Consider the following 12164-nt stretch of genomic DNA (forward strand, 5'->3'; position numbering starts at 1 on the left):
ACTAATCAAATTCAGAAAATATTCCATAATAATTTCTGTAAAAATGTAAGAATTTTAAAGGTCTTGTTGACATAGAAAGAATGAGAATTATGTGCAACTTTAAAGTGGTAGCAGTAGGATCTAAGTAATGTATTCATTTCAGAGACCTATTTGACCCTCATCATATCTGCAAAGAAAAAGTACTTAAACAGCTCATTAGCTCTGCTACTTTAATAGGAAGCAGTTGCTAGCTCAGTTCACTGAGCCCTCTTTATGCTAATGACTGCTCAATTAAAGAACTTCATATTAATTCTATTACCACAAAATTAATTTCTGTTCAAAAACTGAAATGTATTTCAGCTGTCTTAACTTTACCTTCAATCTACTCTGAGTTCTTTCTTAGCACCAGACTTGAACTTTGATGGTGTGGCTCTGAGGAAGTATTTAACAGCTGATTTAATATTGACCCTGTCTTTGAGCATATTGCAAGGCTGGCCATAAGGCAAGGCTGGGCCTGATAAAAATGCACTTGTTTGATTAGTGATAAATAGATTTGTCCATGCATTTTAACTTGTGAAAGCACACACACACACACACACAAACTGCAATCATTAATGTTGATTAAATTAGTTCAACACCCCACCTGGCTCCAGTTAGGTGAAGTCTAAAACTGGTGCCAGTTTTTATGCTCCTAACAGACTGGTGGGCATTGCACAGCTGCCAGTCATGGGCATGGGGGAACTACCAGAGGTGTCCTTGCAGTTTACTGTATGTGACAAGTGACATAGCCAATGCATGACAGAAGCACACAGGACATTCCACAGGCTAAAGATAAATGGTAACAGAAGCAGCTGTCTTATTAAAGGGAAGGGATAATCAAAGGTCAAATACTAAAGCATCTATATAAGTATGGTATTTTGTATTATTTGTATTTTATCACCTTATTTTTAGTTAAGAAAACTTTTTCAAACGACTTCAAATTTTGATCCATAAGGATCAAAATATCATAGAAATTTCTCATGCAAGTCTCTACACATTACATTTTCTAATCTTTGTAAAAGCCATGTATTTTCATATTTTTCAGTGAAGCAAAAGGACAACCAGTAGAGTTCTCTGTCAGTCATTTAGCTGGCCCTTGTTACAGTTATTTCTGCCCCATAGGCCATAATTTTCCTGATTTCTATGTCATTCTTGGAACTATATAAAATCTCAGTTTATCCAGAAGAGTTATGTTGCCTGTACATTACTATATCTATGTGTTTCCAAAAATACTAAATTGCATATACAAGACAGCCACTTATATCTTCACTCTATTGATTTTAATTAAGCAAAAATTTAGTGAATACAGTTCTCATTGGCTAGTTCTAATGAAGGGCAATATATAAAACCACAGATCAATGGAATGAAATTGAACTCAGCTTAAAAAAAATAAAATAATCAATGTAAAAGTGAAACATATATAATCCCCAAAGCATTTATCCCAGACAGTACTGCATGTCTCTAGTTCAACCCTAAAGTCAGAAAATTCTATCATGACAATTAAAAATGCCTTTTCATAATTTGTGCTGCCAAATCTCCAGTCTGCTACATCTTGAGAATATCAATGCCTCTGAACCTCAGATGCACTTTCCCAGAAAAGCTCATATTCCCTACTTGGTGGCTACAGTCTCTTCCTGGTGCTAAATCTCACCAGTCCTAGGGGGTGAATACATTCAGTTTTGTGCTGTGCATGCAGCAGGAAGATAGATCACACCATCTGTGGAGGGCTGGCCATGGCCTCTGCTTCACTAACTCTTAAGACAAAAGTTCAATTCGATTTTGGAAAAGATGCATTCCATTTAAATGTGAGCAAAAAGCTCGTTTATTCTTATATTTTGTGCTTTATCCTCTATCTATCCAAAGCCTTATTTTTAACACTCCTTTCCCTGAAGAAAAAATAATGGGCAAGAAGATGCTGTATATAGTCTACATAACTAACCTGGTCTGTCAGTGTTACATTGTTACATGAGAAGCTACAGTGGGTGTGGTGAAAGAATGAGAACAACTTTGTTCACAGGATAATGTTCACAAATTCTATGAAAGAAGTGATATTCACATGCTTCCACAGAATAAACTGTAATTGGTAATGAGGAATACCACTGCATCAAGACACAAACCACATCAGATACACTTTCTATCATGAAAGAAACATTCTAAAGTTGGCCTGATGTAGCCCAATTCATGATAGAATGTACCCTGATTTTTTCACTTCATTCCATAATTTTTTTTTCACTGGCCTATATTTCATAACTCACTGACATGTAGGTTACAATTATGCTGTTTCTACAACATAAGTTACTATCCCAAACTTCTCAGAGGTGTTAAACATCCCAGCTCCTGAAGCATGAGGAGATCTGCTCCTGCAGATTTCATGTGTTAGTCCCTTCCATACTGTGTGGAACACAATGTGATCACAGAGAAAACAGATCCTAACACTGCAAAGATCTGAGGATCAGTAAAGAACAAATTTAAAAGTCCCATTAGAACTGTCTTGTTTCTTAAACTTATACTACAGTGACAACTGGACTGTTCTGAGAATATGTGCAAAAAAAAAAAAAAGGCAGGGGCTCGAAGTTTAGGTCTTGCTTTCAAAATATAGAAGCATATTTGACTTGAAGATTTTGTCCTTGATTTGACGTTCCTTTTATTAGAATAGATATTTTATTTTGATAGAAATTTCTCCTGCCTCACAAGATATTTAGAAATGCCAGGAAGCCCCGGATTTGCCTGTGATTCAGGTTTCTAACACAATTTACATTGTTTAACTACTAGAATGGGGATTTTATAACTTAAATAAGTACCAGACCATGTTTTTCCCTCAAACTTGTCAAGTTTCTCATGCCATGTAAGAACTGCAGGTTGCCCCCACACTCCCACTGGGTGGTCTGGTGTGGTCTGTCAGTGGCTGCAGTGCTTGCTGAGGCCATCGTGTCATGTTTCATCTGGATTCATAACCTGATACAGTTCAAACTACTCCATCACAGTGTAATTTTTGCCTCTAAGGTGGATATAAAAATAGGGTTTCCAAAACTGGCTGAGGAATAGAATTCTGAGCAATATTATACAATTGTGAAAACTTTTATCAGAATGCTCTCCTGGGGATCTTTGGTTACCTCATTTCTAAAATAGGATTCAAATGGATGCAGGCCTGAATACTCCACTGAGACATTGCACAGCCATATATTTCTAATAAGGAGTCATATTTTTGCAGGATTCCTGTGTATTCAAGTTATATTTCCCAATCGTCTATTTTAACCCATTTCCTTTTCTGGGGTAAGCAGGGGGAAAGAGGCTGCCTTACTGTCTCAACACTTTTTACATGCTGCTTTTGTGTTAGGAGAAGCTTTTCTTAAAAAAAAAAATTATCCAAAGCAACTCTGAACAGTTTTTCAAGTTTTTTCCACCTAGAGCCTCTTCATCTTTTACTTCTGATGTCTATACTTCTAAAAGAAATGTTATTCCCTGTGTTCACTCTTTCACTTAAAAAACAACAGCAAAAAACAGCGAGAAGTCAGAGACACAAGCTCTCTCCCTTAATCTGTCCCAATTCCGTCCACTCCAGATTCTCTCTTCACATCCTACACAATCATTCATCTGTACTTCAGGGAACCTACTAATCCCCTTAGAGGAACTCTGTTCTTTATGCCTTTACCTTCTCCCTCACATTTGTATAAAAATAGAGCTAGAACACTGTTTAGGATACTTAACCCACAATTACACTTGTTTAATTTCAATGAAGAGACTGAAATTAATCACATATATGTATTTGTCTCAATTATATATTTTACTGTATTATTTGTACAGCCTGCCTGACTAAAGGTTGAGCTTTCATTAATGGAGAAACTTGACAGTATGACATGAAAATGGAGTGAACAGGAAAAGTGTTTTCTTTCCTCTATAGGGTAAGAACTTATTCCTTAATAAGGTTGGTGCAACAAATAATTAACAAAGAAATGTTTATTATCCAGTACTGAAGTGATACTCTATTTATTTCAAGTAAAGGAAGGAGTCAGAAGTCAATGACTTTCAAAGTCTTTCAGCTTCTGGTTATCACCAGGAGGTTTCTTTGTCACTTTTACTGTGGGGTCATAAATAGAATGGTACCTTTTATCAACAGACAAGCACATCTCAATGTATAGAGTGTATTTTACTATCTACCCTACTTTGGCTGAAAAAAACAGATTGTTCCTGATCCCCTTCAGAGCATTCAATTAAATACAATTGCAGAAACCTCTATTAATTGTTTAGTCATAGTACAGATGTAGGTTTCAATGTTAACTTTTGCAGAAGTCATCACAGCCAGACTATGCCTAGATTTTCTGCAATCTCTCTGTAAAAAGGCTCCAAAGAGCTAAAAAATTTCCCCAGGGCTTCATCATGTCACATTTCAATTGGTGCAAGGCCCATTTCTCCAGCTGTAATATGTGAAACATGTTCCTTTGCACTCTTTCTATATATTTCATGTTCAAAGCTCAGCACTGCCTTCTTTTCCTGTGTTTATCAATTGTTTCTCTCTTCTCTACTCATGTATCAACCTTAAATTATTTCATTTGTCTTGGTTATTGATTGTACCTCTCTCATCTGCTACATCTTCAATTCTGACAAGTGAAATTCCATTTCTGGATACTGCTCTCCACTTCATACATTTTCAGGTCAGTCTGGCCAGCCAATTATAAATTTAGATAGGGTCTTTTTGTGAAGTTCTTTTTTTTTTTTACAATTACATGCCTAGAAACCATACCTAAATGAGTTTCAGCATGATTTGAACACCACGTGTGCCATGATACTCCCATGCCATCAGTATCATCACACTGAAAATGCCTTTCACTGAAATGTCACTGACATTTCCCTTCTATCCTTTATATCTCATGTAGCATAGTTTGCTACCTAAAATTTTGAGATTACTCATATATCACCTGTCCTTAATGTTCCTAAACCAAAAGATTTTCTTTCCATTATCAGAGAACTAAGTTTTTATCAATCTATGTCAATACAATGTTAAATATAAATAAAATATTAAATATATAAATATATATATTAAATATAAATAAAAATCTCTAGCTAGAATCTATTTAAAATACAACTTCTAATTCAGGTGTATTTCTTATACTTATTTTAATAAATCCATGATTCTTAATTTTTTTTGGGAAAGTAATTACTTACTGGTTCAAGACTGGTGTATATGCTGTTTTATCTTCATCTATAATGGTGACCATCAGAGTAATCAGCTGAGCCCAGAAATCCAAATTCTTTGTTGTTGGTCCCTGTTCTTCTTTAGGAACTTCTTGTTTCTTACTCTGTTAAAACAAGATTGAATATATTTTTATTAGAGAAAATACTATGGGAGTCTCTCCTATAGATTATTCCTTGGTTGGGAAGAGTGACATATTGAGAATCTTTAGAAATTTTGGACCAAGACTGGCTAACCAACAGAGCAGAACATATGAAAAACTGTACTTGGCTGTGCACAAATATAAAGAACCATAGTGCAAAGATTGTCATGTCAGCAAAGGAGATCAATAGAGACTTGGTTTTTAGTGCATGCTCATGCTGTAATTAGATATATTATTAAATTCTTTGCTGTGCTGAGACTCAGCACAGGTAGAACTGCCTGTTGAGGCAGAACTTTTATACCCGACACAATAAAGACTGCAAAAATCAATGCTGAGGAGTATTTACTGTTTTGTTATGAAGGTATTCAGCCTAACAGCAGCTTCTGATGTATGGTCTAAATGAAGAATGATTTGTTGAATTTCCCTTTATGTTATTGAGAATTTTATGTTCTTTAATTTTACTACAATATGCATTTACAGACAGACTTTGTCTCTACAATTTTTAGTTATTAACTCTTATCCTAAAATTTCCTAGGCAAAAGTATTTTGCATTCCTTTGCTTGGCAGAAGGATCAAATTCCTTATCAATGTCCAATAAATAACTTCATTGTAGGGACCCAAATATGAAAAGAAATATTTTAATTCTGTATGGCCACATACATGAATAATTTCTGCCACGCAGAGCTATGTCTGCACATGCTAGATCTACACATTCTCTTCTATACTGCTGTGTGAGATTGAAAGGGGTCTCAGCTAGTAAGCCTGTGATCCTGCAAGTTTAAACACATATTCCCTGTACTTCTCATTCCTAGTCCAAATATGACCACTTCAATGGACCTGGTATCTTTTAGAATATGCCTAATATGACATACGTGTCACAGTGAATTAATTAAATGTTAATTTAACCCCAATTAACTTTTATCTATGAATACCATTTAGAATGGCAGAGAGGGAATTTCAACACCTATTTGAAACTGTTTTTGTGGCCACTGTGGATATTTTAGACATGTATCATTAATCACACTGCTACATACTCAGATGAACTACAAAGGGTACCACCTCAGTGTCTAAAGCAACAGAAATAAAGCTCAGGAGGAGGTCAAAGGATGGTGGGTCTGGTGTCACGAACAATTAACAACTGTGCATGCAAATGAGAGAGCTTTGCAAAACAGAAATGAACATTAGAGCATTAATGTCACTCATAAAGGCTTTCCCTGATATACATAGATTTTTAATAAAAAGGTCTTGTTTCTACATCAAAGATGTAGGTCTAATAGATCATTTTTTTCTCAGAAGCTTATTAAATCAAACGAACTGAAAGGCAGCTGTAGAAGACAAAGCCACCTCATACGTAGCTCAGCATCTTTCCAAAAACTCTATTTCACAGCAAGTGACATGTAGCTGAGACAGCTTTTCATGGCTTTGAATGTGAATCACAGAATGCAAAATTCAGTTCTTCAACAGAGATAGCAAAAAGTAACTGATTTACAATGTAATAGTTGCACAAGGAGGTAATTTCTACCATAATTCTCTGGAAAAGAAATCTCTTTAAAATCTGTATGACCTTTTCAGAAGTCCCAGAGAAGGTATTTTTAAAATAGTCTCACATTACAGATGTAGTTTTATGTCCTGAACAGAAAGTGCATACCCTGCCCATCCATAGTTGTTATTTTCATTCTTTATCCTAAAATCTACCTAGTGGGTTAGAAATGCTCAGAACCATTCAAGCTCTTTCTACCTTGTTATTGTCAGCACTATTATTTGCTTTATGTATAGCAGATGCCTTTGTAGAGTTATGGAATACTCTGAGTTGGAAGAGGCCCACAAGGACCAAAGTCCAGCCCTTGCACAGGGCAATGCCCAAAACCACACTGTGTGTTTGACAGTGCTACCCCAGCTCCGGCTTGGAGCAGTGCTGTTATAATGAGGTAAAGCACTGGTGAAAATTTGATTTCAATCTAGATTTTTTTTCACTTTCATTATACCCATTTGAAAGAAAATGTCAGTGTAAAAGCATGAACTAAATAGCTGATATACCTAATTATTGCCACACTGGAACAAATATAGTGAAAAGTCATAGGAGACCCTAAATAGTGCTTATTATTGTATAGGATAATAACAATGAGAATTTTTTAAAAATACAACTGAAAATTTCAAGAGGAACATAAATTCTTAAAATAGCAAGATGACAAAATCATTAATTAAACTGATGCTGTTAGTGGTTTTTAATTTTAAAATAAATGAGTTTCTGAAGTTTCCTGTCTTGTTTTTGTTTGATACAGCACTGAACAAGCTCAAATCACAGACTGCTCTTCCAGTAACCAAGAGACCTTTCCAAATACTGATATGAATGAAAGTGTGCCAATTAGCAGAATCACTTTCTTTTCCATGAGCTTTTTCACATAGGAAAGGTTATTTAAAATATCTTGACCTCCTGTAGCATCACTTTGGATGGTAATGCTGCCCACATGCACAGAACCATGAAATGCCATAAGATGTCCTGTGCTTAAAAGCTCAATGAGTGACTGGCCAAAGGCACAACAATGATATTCCTAAGGGGCTTCTGCTGGCAGATCAAACAAGCAATAAGAGCAGCTGACAGCTCACCAACAAAACAGGTTTTTACACTCTCATATTAATTGACTTGGGTGCTTCTTGTCTTTAGGATAACCCTAGAGTGGTAGCAAACACCTTATAAGAAAAGTGTCTTTAACAAGAAGTCATATTATTCACTTAAGATTCACACATACACTAAGTACGGGAGCTTCTCTGTGGGTTTTTTTAATGCAACTTCCAAACTAGGTGATAACTCTGTTTTTTGCCATAGAAGACATCAAAATCAGAAAGGAAGTGTGTAAGAACAATTTTTCATAGGATATGAATCGAAATAAATTATTTGCACAGAATCATGTTTTTCTCAATTCCCTTTTAATGTCAATTTACTAGTCACCGAATTCATATTCAAGCAATGGATCATGCAGCACAGAGTCTCCAAAATCATCACTGGTGTTTTGATAACTCTCTTAAAGAGAAAAATAAAATGTAAAGGGAGTTTTCTGAGTTTAATGGAAAAAAAAAGCTAAACTGTTGACAAACAAACATTTTGTACTCTAGAAAAGTGGCTGAGACTGGAGAAAGCAATCTCAGACCCAGTGTGAAGCAAGATTAAAATCTACATCTCTATTACCCTGAGACAAATCTGTAAAGCCTGGTCTGAGAAACAGAGAGCTTTCAACTTCTCCCATCACTGATTTTACCAGATCGTAGGATGAATGTCTGGTTTAATTTTCTTTGCTTTTATTATGTTCTGTGCAATCAATATCCATTATTATCTGTGTGACTTTGACAAATTGAATTCTATGATATCAGAAAGTTATGTATTGCTGTCTGCTGCAAGCCCCAAGCTAGGTTTCAGAATACAAAATTTTCTATATAAATAATGATACAGTGGAAAGTCAATGGAAACCAACATAGTAGCCTTGATCAGCACAAGGCTGCAGAAGGCAATTTTATAGATCAATCTTAGATAATGAAATATTAATTTTAGCAATTCTTCCAGATTTTAAACTGCATATTTATTACTTACATTACATATAATATTACTTAATGTAGAACCACCAGCAAATATACAATATGCACTATACATAAAATATGCACATATGTAGACATTCACATATAACATCTACTGATTTTTAGATTTTATATAATTTTAAATGATATTTTTAATATCTAAAAAAAATGAAAATTCGGCCTTACAGAATTTACTCAACCGAGCCTAAAGCCAGAAACCACTTGCAGACATTCATTCAAAACCTGTGAGGGATTTCCCTGTGCAGTGCTGTCACACTAACTAACTCCTAAACTTATTTGTTATTTGTTAACTTATTTGAAACTGAAACCCTATTAAAAGAATCACCATAGAATCACAGAATGGTTTGGGTTGGAAGTGATGTCAAAGATCATATTTTTCATTCCTCTTGCTCTGGGCAGGGACACCTTCCACTAAACCACGTTGCTCAGAGTCCCATTCAAACTGGCCTTGAACACTTCCAGGGATGGGGCACCCACACCTTTTCCAGGCAACCTTACTTTATGTATTCTCCAGTATCATCTAAGTGGAACAGAATTCTTTTGGATTAATTCTCATCAAGAACTGTCAGCCTTTTTCTTCAAGGACTGGCAGGTGAAAGGAGCTGGTTTAACTGGTCTATCTGTTTAGGTCAGTGTAACATGCATAGCTTCTCTGCAGTGGCCAGCCAAGTTGATACTGTGGTTTTGATCTGACCCACCCACCCAGAAAAGTTCTGCTTCTGCAGGGAATACGTGGAGGAAGACCTAAGTGAGCCCCTCACTTATTGCAAGATCTTTGACTTCCTAACCAGTGTTCTCAGACAAGCTGCTAAGAAGAAATTATATCTGTAAGATCTGGTCTTCTTCTGACAGAGAATTCTCAGAATGGAGTTGGAAATGTCATAGCACAAAATGTATCCTTCTGTTCTGAGGTAATTTACCAAATGTTTTTCTATTACTGTTGTTGACATGCTGGCCATCAGAAACAATGCTGCAACACAAAGAGAGATCTCTAAGTACCCTCTGCATGCCAGATTTGAAGTCAGAACCTTTTCAGAGAATCTAAAGCATTACAGAAACATAACAAAGGGCGTCACAAGAATTATTACTTGACACTGAAATTTGCACGCCTGAAAAATAGAACTCTCTGTAGTAAACAGCTTTTGCTACTGCACTTTATTTCTCACTTCATACTTCTGAATGTGTTTGAAAACCACAGATCACAGCCGTGCTTCAATTCTTGCAGTATTTCTATAAGAAATTAATAATCGAACCTTTTTTTTTTGCCATTTATACTAAAGAAAAAAAAAGCTACACCTCCAAAAACAACTATGAGGCTTGCATTCCCAAATCCCAAAGACCAGGGACTCACAACTGAGTAAAGCAAAACTGAGCCAGCTCCCAAAGCATAGGCCCATCCACGTGCTCATCCACAGCTCCAGTTTCCAGATCTGGGATGTTTTTTGCTCATTATCAACCCAGCCCAAGGTGCTGTACCCCTGTGAGAGATGAATGGCAAGGGCAGAGTACTGTGCTGGAGCAGCTGTACCACCCCTGGCTCCTGGAAGAGTCAATTGCTCTTTGCTACCTCCTGTCTGCACCAAGCTGTGCAGTGACAACATGCAGAGCTGAGCTAAGACCCAAGTAAAGGTTCCTAACATCAGGTAGAATATCAGGCCTGCTCTGATGAGCTGCTGTCAAATATAAAGTACTCCAGTGTTTTTTTCCAGTATATTGGTGCTATCAGTCATGAAATTATTTGTACTGATCAAGAGCTCTTCAGATAACATGAAGGGTATGGTCTGCATTTCACTGGTGGCACGCAGTGGAGAAGACTGCAAAAAGAATTATTGAAGGGACTTCAGCCTCTGTGAGCACCAGCCAGGATTTCAAAATTTGTTTTCTCAAGAAAACAGAAAGAGTGATGTATCTGTAAATTGAGTCAGAAAGCTATCAAAGTGCTTCCTAAACTACTTCTCCAGGATATGTCTTTTTAACATAGGGTAGCTAAGCACTTCACTCAGATAACTATTAATTAAAAAGAGAAAATACTGCATGTGCTGCATAAGGAGCTAGACAGTCCTTCATCAGAGGGCTTTGTCTCCAATAATGAGGATAGCAATATACATGGCAGTAAGACTGTCAAGCTATCATGTTTTACTGCCTCTGGTAGTCATTGGTATTTTGCCATCAGCTGTTCTTTGTATTCTGGTGTGGAACCGTAGTATGACATTTTTGCATGCTGTTAGCATTTGCAATGCTTCACCCCAGGAAATATCCTCAGGGGTGTTATTTTGCTGCAAGACATTAGCTTTTTAACGGTGATTGCCTGTCTGACACAAAGGTAGAGAGTAATAAAAAGAGGAATTTGAGACTGCTGAGCACATTTTGTGATTTAATTTTTGTGTTCACAGTGGCAAATATCCAAAAACTCCAGTTCAAGCCCCTCAATTTTAACAGTCATTGCTCTATTTTCACCCCAAAATTAAAGAATCCCGCACAATCAGACCATATTTTCTCGAAATACAGTGGCAGGCATCTCTGAGAATTGTAGGTTGCAGCCAAAAGCAATTGCAGAAGGTGGTTACCATGAGTTACACACAGATACACCCTGAGCGTGCAGGGCCTCAGCAGGACAACATCTGCCAGTCCTTCCCCTGAGTGAGAGCAGGTGCTGGCCTACATAAGAACCATTCCTTGTGGCTTTGGGGCTCAGTTCTCAGTCTCACAGCTCAGAGCTCAGCTGTGCAGCTAAAACATGAACCTCCTGTGTGCAGAGCCACGCTAGGATGAGCTCCCTCCCTCTGAGAGGAGGGGACCTCACCTGATGGGGAGAGAGCAGAGATAAGGGAAGGGTACTGAGGAAGGCTTAACGGTGGAATCTGGTCTAATCTAAGGGACACAATGCTAATGAAATGTTAATTACAATACTGATTACTGCTTCATTATTATAACAGTGGTACCACAAACCAGTCACCTGGATTCATTGGAAGGCCTCCACAGCTATAAGTTCAAACAAGCTGCATATTCAAGCGTTCCTAAAACAAAATGCACTTTTGGATATACTGATAGGAAACCATAAGAGGATCATGCTGAACAAAGTCTCCTTGTGCAACTCAAGAGCTGATGCAGAATTCAGGTAGTCTTTTGAATTAATTTTACTTATCTCTCTATTAAAGTTAGATCAGTTATATTTCTGAGAATTGTCTCCCACCTTCTGGGAAAGAAAGTTTTACTGTCTGG

The 12164-nt window shown here is 36.8% G+C and overlaps 1 protein-coding gene across 1 annotated transcript in view; it reads right to left on the bottom strand.

Moving 5' to 3' along the window:
• Positions 1-12164, bottom strand: part of UNC13C (unc-13 homolog C) — a 131350-nt gene that overhangs the window by 49334 nt on the left and 69852 nt on the right. Inside the window, exon 17 of the mRNA XM_036389812.2 lies at positions 5182-5315. Within this exon, the coding sequence (XP_036245705.1) occupies positions 5182-5315 (134 nt within the window). The remainder of the gene's footprint in view (positions 1-5181; positions 5316-12164) is intronic.

Source organism: Molothrus ater, chromosome 13 (assembly GCF_012460135.2).
Source record: "Molothrus ater isolate BHLD 08-10-18 breed brown headed cowbird chromosome 13, BPBGC_Mater_1.1, whole genome shotgun sequence".
In the NCBI taxonomy this organism is placed as follows: domain Eukaryota; kingdom Metazoa; phylum Chordata; class Aves; order Passeriformes; family Icteridae; genus Molothrus; species Molothrus ater.